The sequence below is a fragment of the Macrosteles quadrilineatus genome, unplaced genomic scaffold (genome assembly GCF_028750875.1).
Source record: "Macrosteles quadrilineatus isolate MER2022 unplaced genomic scaffold, UCM_ALF_1.0 Scaffold_5__1_contigs__length_97177068, whole genome shotgun sequence".
Lineage (NCBI taxonomy): Eukaryota > Metazoa > Arthropoda > Insecta > Hemiptera > Cicadellidae > Macrosteles > Macrosteles quadrilineatus.
This window is the reverse complement of record NW_026542598.1, coordinates 38,534,915-38,556,476: the sequence shown is the minus strand read 5'-3', so window position 1 is coordinate 38,556,476 and position 21,562 is coordinate 38,534,915. Positions and strand designations below refer to the sequence as shown.

The following is a 21,562-nucleotide window of genomic DNA, read 5'->3' as shown; positions in this document are numbered from 1 at the left end:
CAACAACACATACATCATCACAAAAATATCTATCCTCTGCCTCTGAAAACTTCGCAATTACTTAAAGCACATACAATTTAAGTAGTATTTAAAGTATTAGACATAAAGTAATTATTTTACGACACTTAAAAATATTATATCGAGAGGACATTTACAGTTAGTTCTTATGGTGTGAAGGTGTGATACTAAAGCCTCTCAAGTGGGTTGAAATTGAAAGGTTGGTAATTTGAGTTCTCTATTCACAGGCCTATCTTAATTAGGTCTCGATTTTATCAGTCAATTCATGGCCCTTATCAGTTATAAGTTACTGAATGTGCATGCTCTTCTTGTTTTGAAGTGCCAGAGCTGTTTCAATCTAGTATTAGCTGAGCTGAGACCTCTGCCAAGTTGAACCTTTCTCCAGGTTACAAATAATTCTGATAATAAACCCGTTGAAAGAGTGTATATTAATGTATGTTTAATAATACTACTGAATTGAACTGTTACTTGTTAAAACATGTATTCATCAATGCAAAGATATCAAATGGGAAATTGGCAATGTTTGAATAATCAAAGAAATGGTAAGCCAATCTTTGACATCAAATTATTAAGCTTATTGTCATTGAACTCTTTTAACTTAGTCAAACTGATCCCTAAAAGAAATAAGTGAGTGAAAACAATTTACTTGCATGTATATTAGTGACTATGCATTGTAGAAGAACTTTGGTAGCAAAGACTTGTTATTAAGATATGGGCTTCTTACCGAGGTCTTTAATAGCATGATTAGGCCTAGGGGTGCACAATCAAGGGAAAATGCCTGAAAATGGCATTTGTTATCAAGGGTGAATTGATATTAACAGTCTTGTTTTTGAAGTTCTATTAGTTCTTAAGTTACCGGTAAGTTAAGTTGTTAAGTTTTTCTGTGTTAAGTTAACTTGGCTGCACTTTACTTTAGGTCCTACACTCATTTGAATGAAAAATATCGATTGATATATTGATTAATCGATTGTTTCATTCGATATATCGTTTGGTTAGTTAGGTAAGGTTAACCTAACCTAACTAACCAAACGATATATCGAATGAAACAATCGAATAATCAATATTTTCATTCGAATGAGTGTAGGACCTAAAGTAAAGTGCAGCCAGTTAACTTACCTAACTACCTAACTGCTCCAGTTTACAGTATTCCCTCCAGTAGACAGTTAGCCTACGGTACTTATTCTCTGTGAACAATATTTTGAAACCTTAGTAGGCTAGTCTGAACCTTTTTGTTACTTCTTGAGATAAGTTAGGTTAAAAGTTAATTTAAAAAAAGTAACCTAAGAATAACTTAAAGAATTACTTGAAGATTACTTTAGTATCTTCAACTGACAATAGCTCAATAGCTCTTTGAATAATTAGCTTAACTTACATTGATTGTATTTGACTCTATTTTACTTATGTAGCCTATATGTATTCTTTGCTACAAACAAATAAAGATTATTTGAATTGAAACAATCTAGCAAAACCTCAAGATTAAATACCGTATGCTTACATTTTGTTATTGTTTGCAGCTCAAGAGATAATGGAAAACCTTTATACTGCGCTTAGTGCTGTTAAAACTCTGCGATCCAGTGTTGGCCAAGTGTTCAGCAGTCTTTCCAATGGTTTGCGGGCTGATCATGGAGAAGACGGCAAAGAAAATAAGTTTTTGTTGGAACTTCAAGATCTTTTGTCATCTGTTAATAACCATCTTAGGTAGGCCTAAGTAAATAGACATTAACTAGGGCTGAATGTATAAAATAACATATTCTCAAAACAAATGTAGGCCTAGGCCTACATATATATTGAATTAAAAAATGTATGGAGACAAATGTTATATAGGGCCTAATGCATTTTAAAGGTTCGAAAACCTTTAAGACCTTAGCAACCTACATTTTCATTCAATTGGCATCATATTAAGGCATAAATTAGGCCCCACTTTAGGCTACTTTTATTTTAATAATTTACCTCTGGCTCTTCTGACTTGGGATAAGCATCGATAGGTGAACCATTGATAGTCACCATTGATGGGGACATTGATCAACCAACGATTTACCCATAACACTGTAACTAAAACATTGTTTTCAGGGCAAAAGCATTGATAGGCTTAATTGTGTTTCTTTTTCTTTTTGAGTTATTCGTCTGCTTTCTGTCTCAGCTAATTAACCTAGCTTACACTAAAGTACGGTACTTTCTAGTCATTCTAGAGTGGCAGTTTCTCTTTCACATTTGCAAGACTAAAAATAGGTATAGGCCTAGGTCCTAATTGATTATGCCGGAGCAGGAGTGCAAATTTATTACAACTGCAGTAGAACCCCTCATATCCGACCATAACAGGACCGGGCCATGGTCGGAACAGCCCAAAGCATGTCTGGAGGAGAATAGCGATAGCCTACAATCTCTGCGACTTTGGTAATCATCTCCTGCGACCGTGGCAACAGACGTTAGCATACCTAACATGCAGTTTCCACGACTTCGGTAATCATCTCATGTGACCGCGGCAACACCCATGAGCATAGATAACTTGCAGTCTCTGCGATTACGGCAACATCCGTGATCTGTCCAAGACAGGAAACAAGTAGACTGTCGGACACAAGGATTCGGTTTTTCCGAGGTCCGATATGAGGGGTTCTACTGTGAATTGGTTTTTTGTTTTTTGCAACATTTTAACAAGCACCTCAACAATGTAGAGTTATTTCACTCTCAAGCTCTACTCTAGCCCAAGTCTAGTCCAGTCCGCGGTAATAATATTTTTGGATTTGATATTTATCAGCCTTTAATCAATTAGAATAATTTATAGGAAAATTCTATTGACCAACATTTAATCCAGAAAAACTTACAATTCAGTTATGGGAAAAACATCCATGTTACAAAAACATCGGTAACCTACCATCAATGTATAAAACAATGCCTTTCGATGTTCATCCCTGCTTCTGACAATTATCTTAACTGTCAAGTAACATGGTTACTTACAATAGGGTCGCTGACGATTTGAATTTATGCATGATGTTTTTAGTAATGTTAACAGACGAATCTTCTAGAAGACCTGGAAGGTGGTGAACGTGGAATTAAGTTGCCGTTTATTGCCGCTCTAGACTTAAAGGTCTTTCGATGCATCCTTAGATCCTTGATGGCTCTAATTTTTAAGGTTTTTAACATGTACCGTAGCTTTGATTTTAAAATAATTTACTTTTGTTTTCAGGGATGTAGAACAAGCAGTGAATGGTCTATCACAACCGCCCGGTCCCTTTAGTCTGGGTAATACCAGCTTCCTCAGCCAGGAATGTACCCATGATCGTCTGGCTTTATACAGCCAACTGGTTCTAAGCTACAAGTGGACGGATAAGGCAAGTGTTTTAGGATACGGTATTATATTAGTAGTTATAATTTACTATTTTGGTTAAGTTAGTGGTTTTAGTGTTGTTAACACATACACCTACTGTAATTAAGCCTACATGTGTTGAGTCTAATACAAAATCTATTAACAAAGATATTTACTGGTAGGCCTAATGTAAAATCAATTTTTTCCGAGACCTATATCAACATCTAAATTAACTTATTTAAAATTTTCCCTTTTCAGCTTCACGAGTACAGCAGTTTGGCCACGCAGTTGTTGAACCAGAACTCTCTGAAGCGATCATACACAGGAGCTAATAGCAGCAAGAGACGACGCACACCCACGAGTGCGCATAACGTTCCTATACAGTAGGTAGCATTCATGAATTTGCCTTTGTGGATTTAATCATGGCAAAGGCTAGATTTTATCATGTACTTAGGCTAATGAGTTCCTTAGTTTTCCATTGGTGTTGTAAATTATCTAGAGTTTTTTTTTTAACTTGTGAAACATTTGGACTGCCGGGTTATTAAAAGACGGACTGTACATACTCTGGGTTTAATCAGTTGGTGAGTTTGCAGGACATAAGTGGATCCGTAAAATTAAAGTAGAACCCTGCTAACCCGACCTCGGCTAGTCTGACTCCTAACATAATCTGACCCTGGCATTGCCTATCAGTGACAATCTTATCGTGGTAATTTCGTGACCATTTTCCGTTGTTAATAATAATAATAATAATAATATCACTTTATTGCCATAAAACATATGTTGTATAAGCAATCATCACTGTCTCACGCTATCGCAGCAAAAAAATCTTGTTGACCATTGTCATAGTTTTCCTCAATGGTGGTAGAAACCTGAGTATGTTCTGCAGTAACGGCGTCTCCTGTGACCACCCAAATGTTATCGTTATTCCCCACCATAGTGACCTAATCTAGGATATCTCCTGCAGTAACAGAAACATTGTCATTGTATACCGTAATCGAGATAAAATATTAACCGCCTCCTGCGGGAAAGGAACATTATCATTCCCTTCCGCAAATGTAAAATCTTTGAAAAATCCTGTGGTCATGGAAATAATTGTCATTGTTTTCGGTGGTCGCAGAATAATATTGAATGTCTACCTAACTTGTAGGGACATCATCATTGTCTCATTTCAGGACTCATTTCTCCTGCTGTCACGGAAACCTTATCGTTGTTATCGGCAAACTGCTGAATATCTCCTCAGTACAGAAACATCATAATCGTCTCCTGTGATCGCGGCTAAATTCTGAAAATGCTGCTCCTCGGCTAATCCATCCTTTTTCATGTTCCAGCCATGGTCCTGGTCCCATGGCCATTTTTTGATGGTCTACTAGGGTTGTACTTTAGATGCAAATAATATCGATTGTTTTGACCCTTAACTTGAAAAAAAAAATAACTGGTAAAGTAGTTTTTGTATTGGAAGGTCTCGCCATTTAAATTATGATAATTGTTTCAGAGCTGTGGAAACGCTGATTGCCGCAATCGACCGACAGTACCAGGACATGAACATCAGCATCTGTCGGGAGTTCCGCAACAGTCCCGTGGGGCCGACACAAGTGACTTGTGCTGAGGTGCGGTTGACCCAGCAGAGCATCAGCAGGGACTACCAGGCAATGCATGACAACGGCATACCTCAGGTGGGCTGCAACCTAGGTTTTTGACCGTTCTCTTACAGAAATGTCAGTGACACTGGCGTTGATAAATGAATAAATAAACCTACATTGTGAGTGATTTGTCATTTTATTAATTAACACGTTGATTGCGGTCTATGTTGTTTAATGTAGCGCAGGACTGGCATGCACGGCAGACTATGTTAAACTATACAGTATTCCTAACTCCAAAGTATAGATCCAGTGTGAGCTCAGCCTCGCACGGGGAATGTTGTTTCCCTTGCCGCTTGTTGTGGCAGTTTAATACTTCAATCCGGTATAATCCGTTTTTAGATCCGACAATTTCATCGGTGGTGGGGACTGTCTCAAATTTAGTGTAGTGTGGGGTTTTGTCTTGGATTTAGTGAAATTGAATATATAATAACAGTAATTAAATTATTGTAGTGAAGAAATGTGGAAGGAACCTAACCTCAAAATTGTGCTTGACGCTTCTTTTGTAGTATTTTTTGATGGTGTAGACCTATCTGAGTATTTCGCCCCGTAGTGGTTTTGTTTAGTGCTGCTATCTGTTGGGGTCTTTTTAAACTACGCCCACAAGGACTGGAACACAGTTTATGCTCTCATTTCCAGGATTAAACTAAATTTAAACGTATTTGCACACTCAACCACGCAGTGCATTAGCCACCGGCCACGCACTTAACGTGTTAACGTTAACAGTTGTTGTTTCTCCAACAAGCAAGAATTTTCTAGATGGTATTATGCTTTTCCGATTAGGACCTACGGATAAATACTGCAAATAGGTACTTATTAAAACGAGGTGGAAGCCTAGTTTACCCTTGCATTGTTTTTCCACATAGGTCTTGAGCTCAGGCAAGTGTGGAATGTATCTAGCAAAGCAAGGGGTGAGCCGATACAGTATGAGAGTTGAACCGTAGGCCTACTGATAAAATGTACATACAGGGGTTTTTGAACAAGAGTAGTATCCTTCTTACAAATGACTGATTTTTATGGTTTTGGTCCACAACATGGGTTTCAATGTCATTTGAAAATGTTAATTTTATTTACAGTATCAAAATATAAGTAAAACAATTCAATCAATAAATGAATTTATAAAAAAATCATCATTTCAATCATTTTATTTTGTACAGTTAAAGGCCTGAAAGGCACTTAAACTTAAATCTACCTGTGTTAGACGGGTCATACCTAAACCCGACCTTGATGTAACATTTCAGCCAATGCAGAATCGGTAGTTATTACGTATATCTTTTTCAGACAAGCACACACAAACCACTTCTTACATAAATTTACTATTGACTACTTACATTGACTATCTGCTTAGATAGTCAGACTAATGGTCTGGTCTCAATAGTATGGACTATCAGACTATTTGCAACACTGTCTCAACAACTCACTGGCCACCATTTTGGAAATAAAGAAAACTCTCTCCTCAGTTAAAAATGCTGTCACAGTCATAGTGAAATATTCTAATGTTTTGTCATGTATACAGGGTGATTGATATAAGTGTGCCAGCTGTTTTATTAAAAAAAAACTATAAGAGATATCAAAATAAGTTAAATGGTAAGTGCCTTGGATTTTTTATTGTAAAAATTGAAGTAAAGTCGAAAAAAATATTTTAGCCGCAATTTTTCCAATATGGCCGCCAACTGTGATTTTTCTTATGGAACACCCTGTATTTTATTATGTATTCCGGTAGAAAATGTAATAATGTAATGTTCCATAAAAAAATCTAAGTTGGCGGCCATATTGGAAAAATGGCGGCTAAAATACTTTTTTCGACTGGACTAAAACTTTTAAAATAAAAAATCCAAGGCACTTACCATTTAACTTTCTTCGATATCTTTTATAGTTTTCGAATAAAACAGCTGGCACACTTATATCAATCACTCTGTATATGTAGTGTAAAGTTTTGTGTTTCCTGTGCCAGTTTGGACTCTTTCCCACTCAGGTAAGCCTGCTATCCTCTCAAAAAATCCTAAAAACCTAGCCCTTGTGCTCTATGGTACTACCTTGACTATTTATTTACTTATTTTGATATAGTTACCTAACCAACTTTTGAACTAGTGTTATGTGACAATTTCAGGTGGTGATTGTACAAGTGACCCTTGGCAGGGTGCTGCAAGCATTGTTGACTCTAAAGGGAATGATGATAGAATGGGTCAACGTGAAGGGGTTTGGTGAAACTCTGGAGCTGTGGTCCGAGTCTCGGCACAAGGTGTGATATACCTCATTATGAATACCTCGCAGCAAACCTGCTTAGTGAATTCCCATTATTGAGTTTCTATGCAAACTGGTTCAATATAGGCTAATTAGAAATGGTTCAGATATACATACAGTCCTGGGTTATAATCTTAAATGCCAAAAAGATGCAGTAACACCCTAATGTAATGGGGGGAGGAAGGCCGATCTAAATAAACTAATCTCATTGAAGGTGTTTAATCAATGATTGGAAATATTGGAATTTAAAGGTTGTTTATGGCCAGAAAATATTTAAGTTACAACAATATTTTTTAAGTTATTTATTTTCAGCTGGTCAGTCATCTTAAAAGTATATTTTATCACTAGGGTCTAAAGTGACTCAAGTGGGTCATGTTTTACGATCGAGGAGAAGCTGGGGTCGGAAAATAAGGGAGGGTTGAAAAGACACTTTTTGCCCGTTTGATGAACTATATTTTTGTAATTTTGCACCATTATTTAAACAAAGTATGTTACAAAACTAAAATAGTTTTCATTTAAAGGTAATCTCTAAAAACTACTTCTAACTTGTTTTCAATTTAATTTGCTAATGGAAACAAGCAGCTGTTTAGTAAGTGATTCAATCTATTACGATCAGGGCCGTCCATAGGGTTGGCGGCGCCCGGAGCAAACCTGGTCGTGGCGCCCGGAGCAAACCTGGTCGTGGCGCCCGGAGCAAACCTGGTCGTGGCGCCCCCTCCCCCCCAGCAGTAATAGGCGCATTCGCATATTGTAATACTAACTTATGTTAATACAACTTCGGATGGCCCTGATTACGATTTGTCTATTACGATTGTGTTAGTGTACATTGTACTGGCGATATGTTGAATTATTTACAATAAGCAACAATTAACTACAATCTCTTAAACAATCGATACATACTTTCGATACATGCAATTGAATTTAGTTCACTATCAAAATTTGCAAATGAGTTGACAAAAACTGATTTTTACTCCCTAGGGGCTAAAAACGATTTTTACTCCCTAGAGAGTAAAACAAAAATGCTACTTAAGTCCTGCAATGCATTCACTAAAATAAATACCCCCGTCGCAGCAAACCTGCATACTAAGCGAATTTCCATTTACCCGGCTTGATTTCTACTAAAATATTCCCTATAAATTTTCAGATTTATTTCCATTTTTAAATAACATTAATTTTAGTGAGTAGTTAGGTTTGCTGCTACGGGGAAGATGTTAAGGTGTGTTTTTTCAATTGAAATATTGATAGCTTAGTATGAAATAAACCAAATTGCCAAATTTGATTAAAATATATCCATAAACAAGCAAACTAGAACAGTTTATTTATTCTCCATAAGAATAACATGGGAATTTTAAATTTACAATTTTTTTAATTTTCTCCGTAGTCAATGAACATTCAAAAACACTTCAATATACTAAATTATTTGTTTTTTTAAGCTCTTCAAAATGGTCTAGAGAGAAATTTAGAAATTTACAGTTTTTAGGGTCAAAAATGAGAAAAACCCATTTTTACCCCATAAAACCTCCCATAAACCCCTGATCCCATGGTCCGATTATGCTGGTTCGCGAACTCGTTCGAATAAATGTAGGTTTACACGTTTGTACCAAATTTCATCAAAATCGGATCAATTTTGCTCGAGTTATCGCGCTAACGGACACATATATAAATATATACTTTTGTGCCCACCCGGTTTGGCAGTCAGTGCGCTGGTAATTTACTCGGTGTGGCAGTCACCCGCCCGAAAGCCAGTCAGCTCTCCCATAAGCCAGTCAGGTATGGCTTCCCGTGCACTTTATACGTATGAAAACAGCAAACCGGTGCTGCTGCCTGTGTCGATAAGCGTAACTGCAATACCAATGCGGAGACTGTCTCATCGTGTGTTATATCGTGGAGTAGTGTAGCCAAGACGGCACCCTACCCTACTTTGTAGCGGTAACACCCAGCGGTCTGTAACCTTCGTTTACTCCTTGTTACTATTTGTGTTGGGATAGTGATTAACTACGTGTTAATGTTTAAACATGTTCATACTCCAAATAAATATGATGCACCTCTAATAAGGATCGTCGAATATTAATTAATTATAATTGGTTGAATCTTGATCCTACCCGTTCATCATCTCATAATTTAAGTTATTTAAATTTTTTTTACCTTCAGTTGAAATTTTAGTCAACTTCTCCTTTATACAATATTTTGTATCCTAGTAGGCCTACAATATTTACAGTGTTTCCACGGACCGGGAACTATACGGATTTTCTTTATCTCGAGAAATATACGTGAATCTTGTCCGAGATACGGGAACTGTTTTTTGAAAAAGTAACTATTACATATGACAACGATATTATTCTATCTGATAAGAATAACCATGAAACTACACTCGAAAGATAAAAGATTTTTATAATAATTTTAATTTTACAAACAAACTATTACAGGAATTATATTTTGGGACGGATGAATGATAAGGAAGCAACAATAAGTGGTCACGAGTGCAAATGCTGGGGGGGGGGAGGGGGGTACAGTACAACAAACGCCAGAAACGATTATTTGTTTACTTTTCAGATTCCTTATCAAATCTCTCTCTCTCTCTCTCTCTCTCGCTCTCTAACGATGTACAGATTGTGGACTTTACGATTCAAGTTTTCCTGCAATTATTTCAGTTCAATCCCATACCTATCCTTATGGTTTCCTATCTATTATTTTTCAAAATAAATAGTAAAGCTGGTTAAACTATTTTTTATTTTATTTAATTGAAACCAAACACTCTTTACCATCCGGTATTCTGCAGAGTCAAATGTTTAACACTGTGTTTATAAAAATTGAATGGCCACACGAATTCGTGTTTTTTTTGTTTCGAATCATGCAGTTTTTGGTTATTTTTTTTTTTAAGTAATAGTAACTGGGATATTTATATATACCAATAAGTGCTGCAAGCTGTAATAAATGCTTCTGATTAATATCAAAGTAAGTTATAACTTATTTTGTATAATACATCGGTCATTGAATACAAACCATAATGGGTTTTCTATTTGTAACTTTAACTTGAAAATACAGTAGAACCTCGCTTAACTGGAGTCGCATCATCATGATGCCTATATATTATATAACCTCACAAATCCCAAGAAAATGTTTTATGAACTGTGTTTTTCAGTCAAATATTTCGATTTGAACTATATATTTAACTATTTACGGTAATTTGTATGTGCAGTAGGTTCCCAATTATTGAAATATTACAGTTCATTTGACAAAAATAAGATGGAAGCAAAACGGAGAAATATCGATCAGTAGCGTCAAGGTCAACCTATACGCTCGCACCTACAGACTGACAATCTTGCACCGACACTGACATACTGACAATCGTCTGCTCCTGTCTGCTGTCACAACACTACAATATTTTGTGGTTGGGTGATTAGTAACCATGACAACTTGTGGATGGAGAGAAACCAAAGAAAGAATAGAACAAAGAGAAATAATAAGAGGTGTTTTACATCTTTGTTATCTTTATCTTATTTTTATCATTGTTATTATTACCAGGAAGACTTAAGTACAGTACTATGATTTTATGGTGTTTTATTAGTTATTTAATATTTTTATCCCCATACTTCTGTTCTGAAACATGATGTAGTAGTAGCCTAGGATGACTACGGTATCAGTAGTCTTCTAGTCTACATTTTCTTTTGTTTTGTTCTTTACGTGATTTATTGCTGTACAGTAAGCAAGTTTTGTTTTGTTTGAGTAAGCATACGGTGTAGTTTTTATTAGTGAACCAAGGTTAATGACTTAACATATCACGGTTGCGCAATACCTATTGTATTTTGACTAAGTAAAATGCAAATTTATAATCACGTTAACGTCCATTTATATAGTGTCCCGGAACGGCATTGTTCCTGAGTAAGAAACATATAAATATCATATTTAAATTATCCAGAAGTCCTTAGTTACTCACACAGGAAAAAAAATTTAGGCCTAAATCATTTGAAACCTGTACATTACATATTTTTGGTCAAGTTTTCGACCACTGGACGACCACTAGTTAAAGTTAATTGTATTACAACAATCTTTATAGTAAGCAATATACGCTTGAATCGGACTTATCTGCCTTCAGCTAATCCATCATATGATAGTACGCTAGAGAGTATGTCCATGCTGAAGTTTTACTTATACTTGAAGAATGACTTAATTTAATACCAAGAAATAAATCACACCCCTTACATACACTGTGCTGTTTTAATGCTGTGTAGTTGATTGCTACTGTATTAACCTGTGATTGCATATTAATTCCTTCATTAGGAACGTATTAAAAAAAATACGACTTTTATTTTTTTAAATTTCTATGATTTATTTACAATAACAGAAATGTGTAAGATTAAAATAAATTAATGTGTTGCATTGTCCATTTAAAGTTACATCATAGTAAATTAAAATTCCACGGAAACTTAAACAATAAAAGCCGAAATTAGTTATAAAGAAAACACGAGTTTCCTTTATATATCTTTTACAATCGAAATAAACATACTGAGCCACGGCTCGGTCCCCCGGTACTTTTCATTTTAAATATTCAAATAAAGTCGATTATTTTAAATGTTTTATGAAACTTGACATGGCAAATTTCCACGGAACTTTTTTTGTGGGCTACTACTTTATTTTATTTTTTGGTCAGGTAAGTTTAAAAACAGTGGATTCTGTATACAAAAAGTAAAATGTTCTAAATCATATTTTTTATTTTTTGCCTTATGTACTAAATTTAAATTGTACGAGAGGGGCTTCCCACCGTGCCAGGTTGCGCCGTGCGGGCATATTTTGATCCAGTGGTGGGTGTTTGGTGTTTTGAATAAGAATACTGAATTGCTCGTTTTAAGATCGTATCATTACAAATCCTATCATTTTAAGATTTGCTTACACTTACGAGAAAAGCATTTTCCATTTGTAAATTTCTCAGGTACAAATTTTATGAAATAACGTACATTATTGCGTTGTTTGACAACAAGTAGCTAGGGACCGAGCTTTGTTCGGGAAACTTTATCACTACACTACACTTTGAGAGTATTCCTTAGGCAATGTTATTCTATCCCAAAAATAATAATTTGCGGTATTTTTTTTTTGTTGACATTTAACTTCTATTCAAATAATAATATCATAGTTTACTGAAATGATGAGATAGAACAGTTTTTAAAAATTTGTTTGGTTCCCCTAAATGGCCCAAACTATAGAAATTACCCAGTATTTTTCACGCTGAATTCAAAGAAGGCTATTAGCAGTATGAAAATCTTCCCACCTTCCTTCCTTTGAAGTATTAGTCGCTGCAAGAACTTGGACTCCCTCCAAAACCAGAACCGAAACGTTTAATTTACCCTTAAATTTTAAAATGTAATAAGTTACAATTTTCCGGAAACTCAGGACACTTTCTGACTGAAAACAATTACGGTTGATCCTTGGTGAGTACCAAAAAGGAACCTTAGGTATAAACATGGTTGTATATCCAAGTTTGGTTGTCCTTGATATTGCACTATTTCATTGACACTGACAAATTAGGGCTAGGCTGCACTATAAGTTAATTGGGAGTTTATTTGATATCTAGTCCTAAGCTTATAGCCATCTTAAGGCAAACATAACCAAAACCTAACCACAGAGATATAAATATAAGTTATATAAATATAAACACTCATCCTCTGTAGGCCTAAAGCTACCTATCTATATTTTTTTGGGTTAGGATTAGTAATTTTTTGAGAGAGTGTCATTATGTACTGAGCACACTTAGATGATATAGGGTATCAGTGATTTATGAAATTATTTATTTATAAAAAGCAACCTAACGGAGTTACCTTAATGATGCACCCAGTATTTAATACAAAAATTAAAGCTTATGCCTATGTATATTAGTTTTAAAACGGAGTAGAATAAGGCACGTATAATCTAGATTAGGCATTGATTAGTGTTTATAAACTAAACATGGATGAACCACTAAGTCAAGCTACTAATCCAGTTGTTCAGGCTAGGCTAAACTGAGCTCTGAAAGCATCCATCTCAAAACGGCCACAACTTAAGAACAGATCCTAGAATTTGATTTATTTTAAACTTTATTTTTCTGAAATAGATAGCTAAACTGTCAGTGCAATCATCCCACACTGCAAATAGCAACACTCAAACTTAGTTAGGTAAGCTAGTGGTAGGTTACAACTAATTATTATCCCTGTGACCGATTCAGTGTAACATCTGACATCAGTCAGAATCAGACGACATTATTGACAACGACACGACTCGATAACTGACGAAAAGAGTAATTTAGTGATAATAATTATTATAAAAAGCGTTGGTAGGTTACAACTAATTATTATCCCTGTGACCGATTCAGTGTAACATCTGACATCAGTCAGAATCAGACGACATTATTGACAACGACACGACTCGATAACTGACGAAAAGAGTGATTTAGTGATAATAATTATTATAAAAAGCGTTGAAAATAAAAAAATAAAATGTATCGCTCGTTTATATTGGCAAAAGTATTAAATAAACAGTAATACAGCTGAGGATAATGTAAGAATAGTCTTTTAATGGATTAGAAACTAATTACTCTGGAAAGTTTTATAATGTAATACAAATTCTTATACATCAAACTATTTAATGAAGTGGAGCAAAGTCGAGTCGGCCTCTTTCTCTCTGTCTCTAGTTGACAACATTGTATGTCAGAAGCTAATACACATCAGAAGTACAACAGTTGGAAAGTGCTTCAAGAGCTTTCTGCGCATGCGCAAGCTGAAGTGCCCGTGGGTACAGAACGCCGAGTTATGTCCTAAAATGTAAACAAATGACAATAATGGCGGAATGTTTTCTCATAAGGCCCATGTTAAATTTTCAAAAGTTTGTACTCATATTATGGCGAAAATAGAATTTTCCTGGCTATACCACTGATCTAGAACTTATTTTTGACCCAAACTTAGTTATTCCGTAAAAATAAACGTTTTTGTTACTGCGGACTTGCATTTGCTATTTTATATTCAGGTCGGATTTATTTAAAATTAAACATAACCAACTCATTTGTGGTCCAAAAATCCCCCTCTTCCAAGTAAGGCTATAACGGCACATTGCAAAACGAGAAAGTTGAAATTCTCAGAAGTCATCTGAATGTTCCTCTACCTCTGCGCGCAGAGGTCCCTTGCAGTGATTCAATGGTGTCAGATTCAGACCAGCTTGTCGAGCAACTCTGTCGAGTGCTTGAAACTGTGCAAATGTAGTCTTCTTCTATAGAAATAAAATTACAGTTTTGTCTGTCCATTGCGTAGAATCATGCAGTTTTTGGTTATTTTTACGTTTCTAGGCTATGAAGGCTCAAACGAGCCTCATCTCAATTTCTGTCTGTCTGTCTTTCTGTCATTCTGTCTGTACCGACAAAATGTAAATTTACGCTGCCTACTCCGAGAAAACTATATTACCGATTATGATTCAAATCTTTTTTCTGCATTCACTGGATTGGTTATAGTGAGTTTGGCTATTAAAATATGGCCTCGCTACTTTGGAAATAAAATAACGAACCATCAAATTCTGCAGGTTTGCTTCGGCGGTGGTATTTCACTGTTCGTAGGGTAGTGATTAATATTAAAAAAGTATCACGTTTTAAAACTTATCTTGCCTGCTATAGTTGGTAGATAATCAAAAATAGGATTTTTCAAGATATGTTTGGCCTACAGGATGTTTTAGCGAATTGTATCACTCAGTTTATACGTAAACTAAATTTACTCCCATGTGCCTATGGGAGTTTTGGGTTTTCTTTTCCGAGTTCGTTTGGCTCTTCTACCCGACCGATTTTCATTATTGAAGCCTCAAATTGAAGGTATGCACGCAGAGATTTCACATCAAGCATCGGCATATTGATATTTATTTATTTAATAATGGTATTTATTTCAATATTGCGGGGCAGCATAGGTCCTCTAGTCTTATATATATATGTATTTTTAAATGGATTTCCATGATTGAGGTCTTATGTTTAAGGAATGCTCGCACAGATTTCACATAAAGTATCGGCAATATTTATCTAATGTATTACTCCACCAAAAATATATATTTGATTTTTTTTAAATTTCTACTTCGATTTAAGATGCATTTCACCAGTTACAATTTTATCCAATCCTATATATTTTGGTCTAAGAACCTTCAGTGAAATACCGGATTTAATTTAAGCTATTAGTTATTGAAGACGGACGAGTTTCAAGCAAACACAAGATGAATAACCAAAATAAAACTTATTTTTCATAAGGTTTTTCTATGATTAAAAACCAATAGTTCTACTATTATTTATGTTTTAGATTTAAAATAATCCGTGAATTATATTAATTTGAGCTATTAATCTTTGGCTTTAATTTTAACTATTAATCTTTTGAAACAGTTAAGTCCAAGATACTGTATTACTCGATAAAAAATCTTAAATTTGACATAAATCGAAGGCATATCTTTTAGTGGAGACCTAGGTTTCTACGTCAACACGTTATCGTCAGTCCTGTTGTATCATAAATTTGATTATTTCTAGGATATGCTATGTTATTTTAAAGCTGCGTAGCAGCACGAGTCCGCTAGTTTTGTTTAAATTTCAAATCACACTTAATTTTATATAGTTAACCCTCTATCTAGTATTTGTCCAAAAAAGGACACGAAAAGTTGACTTGTGGGATAGCAATGTCATGTTTTTACATTTCGGACATTGGACAAAACAATTAAATATTGTAACCAGCAAACGGCCTCAAACCGTAAAAAAAAATTCAACGCTGGAGGACACGTATTGAGAACATTTGGTTTTCTTTAATTTACGGTATAATATAGTATAAAACATCTACCATATCCATAATAATGTTCTACCACTGCACCTAAACAGCAGAAAAAAGCAAATCACCAAAGATTCGCACAATATGACAAATTATTTTTAAATCAAAAACAGTATATTTTCTGTGCCAGTAGTTAATGCGTGATTGAACTTCAAACAAACAAACTAACACACAAACTTTCTCATTTATAATATTAGTAAGATAAGATGTATTAATTAAATATTAATTACTAGCTGTGTGCCCGTTCTACGCACGGGGATCCTCTAGTGGTCAGTTGAAACCTTCCTAAATAAAGAAAAACTATTGGTTTGCATATTTTCAGATATGCTGGCCAAACTATTATATACAAACAAATACAGTATCTGACAGTTTCAAGTAAAAAAAAAAAAAAATGCGTAATAGATCTATGAGGGGTACACTTCCATATCTATGGGCACAAACAACTAAATGAGTAATATTGATTATTCGATTGTTTAATTCGATATATCGTTTGGTTAGTTAGGTTAGGTTAACCTTACCTAACTAACTAAACAATATATAGTTAAAATACTATACCTCAACCTCGCCATTAAACATTCAGGTTGGAAATTTCACTATCAAAGGTGCTCTTCTCCTGTCCGTACGGAACACTGAGTAATATGCGCTACCAACTTGTGAATAATTTGTTTAAGCCTACGAACCCAAGAGATGGATAATTGGTCTGTTGGACGTATGGTAGCGAGCAGCACATAGCGTTGAGAAGACACATTAGAAATACGATTTGAGCATAATCCGTAAACCTCTGTTACAATCACCCACTGCAGTTGTCTCTAAACACTTTACACAACCACCATTGAAGTGCCGTCAACGAGTTGAAACCTTATACTTAAGCTATTGGTAACGCTTATGTAAAAAATGTAAGTTTCCCAGGCATATAGAACACTGAGTCAATGTCTTTTCCCCGATTATCAACCCAAAACTCAATAGAAATTGTATACACAAAGAAGCTCTATTTTCATTTATGGTTACCCTACACATTATTGCACTTGCGATTAATTAAATCCGTTATGTAAGGAAAAACGGTTTTAATCCAACTTGGTTTGGATTTGCTTTTGAAACTTGATCTGAAATGATTGCGATATTTGTAAACAATATTCAATGTAAACATATCAGTGACAGCTAGAGAAAAATAATCTTGATCCGAACAGCTGTTCGCTATTTCATATGATGATTATGTGATAAACATTGTGAGAAAACTTGACAAAAATCGCACAAAATTGGGTTTTAAACGTCCGTAAGTTTTTTTACAAAGTAGTGAGGCCATATTTTATTAGCTAAAGACACTTTCGCCAATCCAGTGAATACATTAAAATGATTCGAGGATCTTGATAGGTACTCTCGTTTTTCAGGAGAAGGCCGCGTAAAACCTTTGGACCGTGACAGACGGAAGATAGACAACAACGGAATTGAGATAATAATTGATGATTGAGATAATAACGGATTTGAGATGAAACTTTTTTCGGATTCTTGTATGTTTAAAACGTAAAAATAATCTAAAAATTGATGATTCTGAGCAATGTACAGACAAAACTCTAATTTTATTTATATAGATTAGTACCTGTGGTGATTTTTATTAGAAATTTATTGAAGTAAATAAACAGCAAAGTTAAAAACCATCCGACCAGTGTTTTTATTTAAAAAGTACGTAGGCCTATTTGATTGGCTTTGTTTTCTGAACTAAAATATCTATTTCCTGATCTATTTTTAGTTCCTGGTTTCGAAACATAATTTGGCAAAACAATTATTTATTCATTAAACAACTTGATCGAAAAATAATTTCTAAACATTGGAGGACAATTAAAAAAACTTTTGAATTTTTTTTTTTTTTTTTTTTTTTTTTTTTTTTTTTTTACAAAAGAGGTTGGCGGCCTCTTTTAACCTTGCATTTGCCCGTCCACATAGACTAAGCGCCCGTGCGTGGATCGTTTACAGCAAAGCAAGGAGTGAGCCGGTACAGTACAAAGGTGAACTGTACTGATAAAATGTTATCGGCAGTGACCAGGATCCGAACCCACGACATCGCTGCCTTGGGCCCGAAGTCCGCGACGCTACCGACTGAGCCACCGACTCACTAAACCTAATAAACCTAATAATAATAATAAAATTCTAATAAACCTAGCTGCCGTACCTGTGTTATACATCGGAGAGGATTTTGAAGAGAAAAAGTTTGATACACATCACATATTTCAAATCCCACTCCAAACACGTCATGTTAATACGTTTACTTCCTTAAATTAAGAAAGTCACAATCTCCAATTAACAGGCCCATAGCAAAAGTTCAAAGTTTCACAAATCGAATCGTTTCTACCTTTTGGACCGCAAAATCAAAGCACTGCATTGACAGCATTTACAGCTGACTTCGTTAAACATTCTGTTATCTACATTCTTCAAAAATGTAAACATTGTGAAACTTTGGAATCCCATGGGGCGTAACTCAAAGAAAACACGTTAAATGTAGTCGGTATATTTGTTAACCAGGTACAGGGCTACCTCTTGAATTGATATAGATAATAAATCGAAAAATAAAGAAATATAAGTTGATTGATTATTGGCTCTTACAAAAGGGTAAACAATCAAGGAACATGATTTAATTAAGTAACCACACATCACTGAGTCTATATCTTCATTCTTTCTTGTAAAAATCGCTTTGATTGTGGCTATATAAAATAGGGAAGTAAGATTTCACTGTACAACGAGCTCAAAAAGCTCGAGAACCAGCAATAAGATGGAAATAACCGGAAGAACCTTTAACCATCCACTGGCTCGCTAGTCGCTACCCCAGGTCGGTCGGTAGCCGGGTAGCCCATCAATGGAACCCGTTAGGCCCGCCCCGACCTCTCGCCGCTAGAGACGCAAGAATTTTGCCTTGTTCCACGCGCCTTTAATTGTTTGAGGCGGGAAAACTATTTGTGTGCTACGGCCCGCGCAACACAGGATATTGTTTTCGTATTAGTTGGCCTTTTTCCAAGATGACCTTGACCGTTATTTTATGGACTCCCTTGGAGAATAATTCAAAACTACAAAGAACATTTCTAATCCCACAGTATACTAGCTATTTAAATTATAAACACTTTGGTGTATGAAAAATATTTTTGGACAATAAATTTTGCAGCTATTTGAAATCATCCAAGATGGCCGCTTGCCACCAAGGACTCAACAATAGGCCTAATTGTGCGACTATAAAGCAATAACTTCCCACCTTGCGCTTGCGAATTAGTTCGGTACATATTTGTATCCACAGTTGCCAGAACGACTATTAAGACGATCAAAGATTACATTGACATTTAGGTATTTAATCTGTAGAATAGTAATTGTTAAGTAATCTGGAAGACAACTAATTAAAATGAAGTGCGAAAGATGGGTTATGAGAGTGCTCAATGCCTGAAGCATAATCCGTTTGTTTGAGGTGCGAATTTTCAAGCTTGTAGAACAAATAAATATCACAAAGTAGAAGGGCAGGGGTGAAAGTGACTGAAGTGACAGGATACCCGGTGGATTTTCAGTGACTGGATTCCAGTGGTATGCGGTAAAATATATAGTGACTGGCTTAGCAGCACAAATTTTACGTGACTGGCTTTCCCATGCAAATGCGGTGGTGACTGCATTAGCATAGCATTTTTTACGTAATTATATTTTAGTATTTTTTAGAAAAAAAGAGATATATACGTTCAGATATGTCTAGGCTTAAGATATTTACCAATATATATTATATATATATCATAGTCTTGAAATATATTGGGGGGTGCAACTGACTGACTTCCAGTGTATATTTTATGTGACTGGCTTCCCGGGCGCGGCCGTGTATATATATATATATATATATATATATATATAAATATATATATATATATATATGAATTTGAACGGATGGTGTTTTTGGCCTCTGGGGACCTCAAAACGAAAAAGTAAATCGGTCCCGGGTCTAGGTCTTACCATGAGACCTACGGTAATAGCTTATTCCCTATATGGGAAATTCGCTAAAACGGCTGTTTTTGCTGCAGTATACCAAATAAAATTATTGTAGAATATATCAAATTTAATTCTTAAAATAATCAATAAATGTTTTCTGAATTTAAACAATTAGATCAACATTAGTGTGCTTTGTTATGTATTTTACTATTTTTACAATAAAAACTACATTGTTATGCTGGGGGACAGTTTGGCTGTGAATAAATTTTGCAGAGCTTACTTTAGACTATAAGACCCTTGAGAAAAAAGAGGCAAATTAAATGTTATTTTGTATTGTTATTAGCAATGAAATCACCATCATTACTCATTCATTTTATTTAACTATGTGTATTTACTTTTTCAGGTTTTCCGCAAACTGACTGAAAACACACATGCAGCTATGTTACATTTCTACTCTCCAAATGTGCCTGAATTTGGAGTGAGGTCATTCATTGTAAGTATTTTTATTGTTTAAAATTTGATTTAGAAGTATTTACTAGGAAAATATACTAATCTAGCGGTTCTTCGTTGCATAATCCAAAGTTTTTAGGTTGGCATTATTTTTCTGTTGGTGTAGGATACCTTATATCTGAAGAAAGGTTATATTTTTAATCTATGTTTTTTGGGTGAGGTCCATTAATCTAGTTCGATGAGTATGTTTGTGCACCACTCACCTTGTTGAAATAAGTAAAACTTCTTTGTCATCAAACGTCCATTTCAGGTTAAAGATAAAAAATAACAGACCAATGTTCTCTATTCCCGACAATTCACCACACCAATATTTTAACGTGTGGCGTTTTCAAGGTTACCCTACTTTACCTGTACGCTGGGAACGCTTAACCACGACTGTGTCTTAGATATTAGATAGACGTTGGAAACTTTGTGAAATGGATATGTGGTTACAAGGACGTTCACTTTACTATAGCCTAGTTGGTATTAATTTATCTGTGTATTTCAGACATGGCTTCACAGTTACAACAACTTATTCAGTGAGCCGTGCAAGCGTTGTGGTAACTACCTCCAAAGCTCCCTTCCTCCTACCTGTCGAGACCTGCGTACGCTGGAGCCGTACCATGAAGAGTGTAGGCCTTGATCCAACGATTTCTCAACATGAGATCTTTGTAAAGTCTTTTTTACCATCTCTTAAAAAATATCTTTGCAGACAAATGTGTTTCAAAGTGAAAATGTGTGGGAAAAGGTCATGGGACTTATCAGCTGTGTAACCGTTGCTGTGTATGTATGATCATTATGAACTTTTATCCATAGTTATAGTCGGATAAAGTTTTTTATACGGTTTCTTAAATATCTTTGCAGACAAATGTTTTTGAAAGCGAAACTGTGTTTGGATGGGACTTTTCAGCTGTGTAGCCTTTATTGTGTAAACAAACATTGTAAACTTTTATCCATTGGTTATCGTCTGAATTTTGTAAAGGAACACTGTACTCCCTAGGTTGTAAACTATGACAAAACATTAATGTTGTGTTTTGTATCTCATAGATTTTATGGTGCATCGGTTGAACAGTGAGCTTACCTTACTGGAAAAATAGTAGAAAGTAGGTCCTACA

General features: G+C 35.2%; 1 protein-coding gene across 2 annotated transcripts; it reads left to right on the top strand.

Annotated features, from left to right (window-relative positions):
• Positions 1-21,541, top strand: LOC128995256 (mediator of RNA polymerase II transcription subunit 27-like). Of its 2 annotated transcripts, none has more exons than XM_054420212.1 (8): positions 1-217; positions 1,533-1,716; positions 3,203-3,347; positions 3,581-3,705; positions 4,815-4,995; positions 7,070-7,201; positions 20,362-20,451; positions 20,956-21,541. In XM_054420212.1, the coding sequence occupies exons 2-8, from the start codon at positions 1,544-1,546 to the stop codon at positions 21,088-21,090; spliced, it is 981 nt and encodes a 326-aa protein (XP_054276187.1). In that variant the 5' UTR covers positions 1-217; positions 1,533-1,543; the 3' UTR covers positions 21,091-21,541. The 2 variants fall into 2 exon arrangements, with proteins under 2 accessions (XP_054276187.1, XP_054276186.1); XM_054420211.1 differs by lacking the exon at positions 1-217 and adding an exon at positions 359-560.
• The last annotated feature ends 21 nt before the right edge of the window (positions 21,542-21,562 follow it).

Excerpts from the sequence above, each read along its gene's own strand:
- LOC128995256 (XM_054420211.1), top strand. The coding sequence starts at position 497 with ATGTATTCATCAATGCAAAGATATCAAATGGGAAATTGGCAATGTTTG. Across the intron at positions 3,348-3,580 it reads GCTACAAGTGGACGGATAAG|CTTCACGAGTACAGCAGTTT; the intron begins GCAAGTGTTTTA and ends TTCCCTTTTCAG. Across the intron at positions 3,706-4,814 it reads GCGCATAACGTTCCTATACA|AGCTGTGGAAACGCTGATTG; the intron begins GTAGGTAGCATT and ends TAATTGTTTCAG.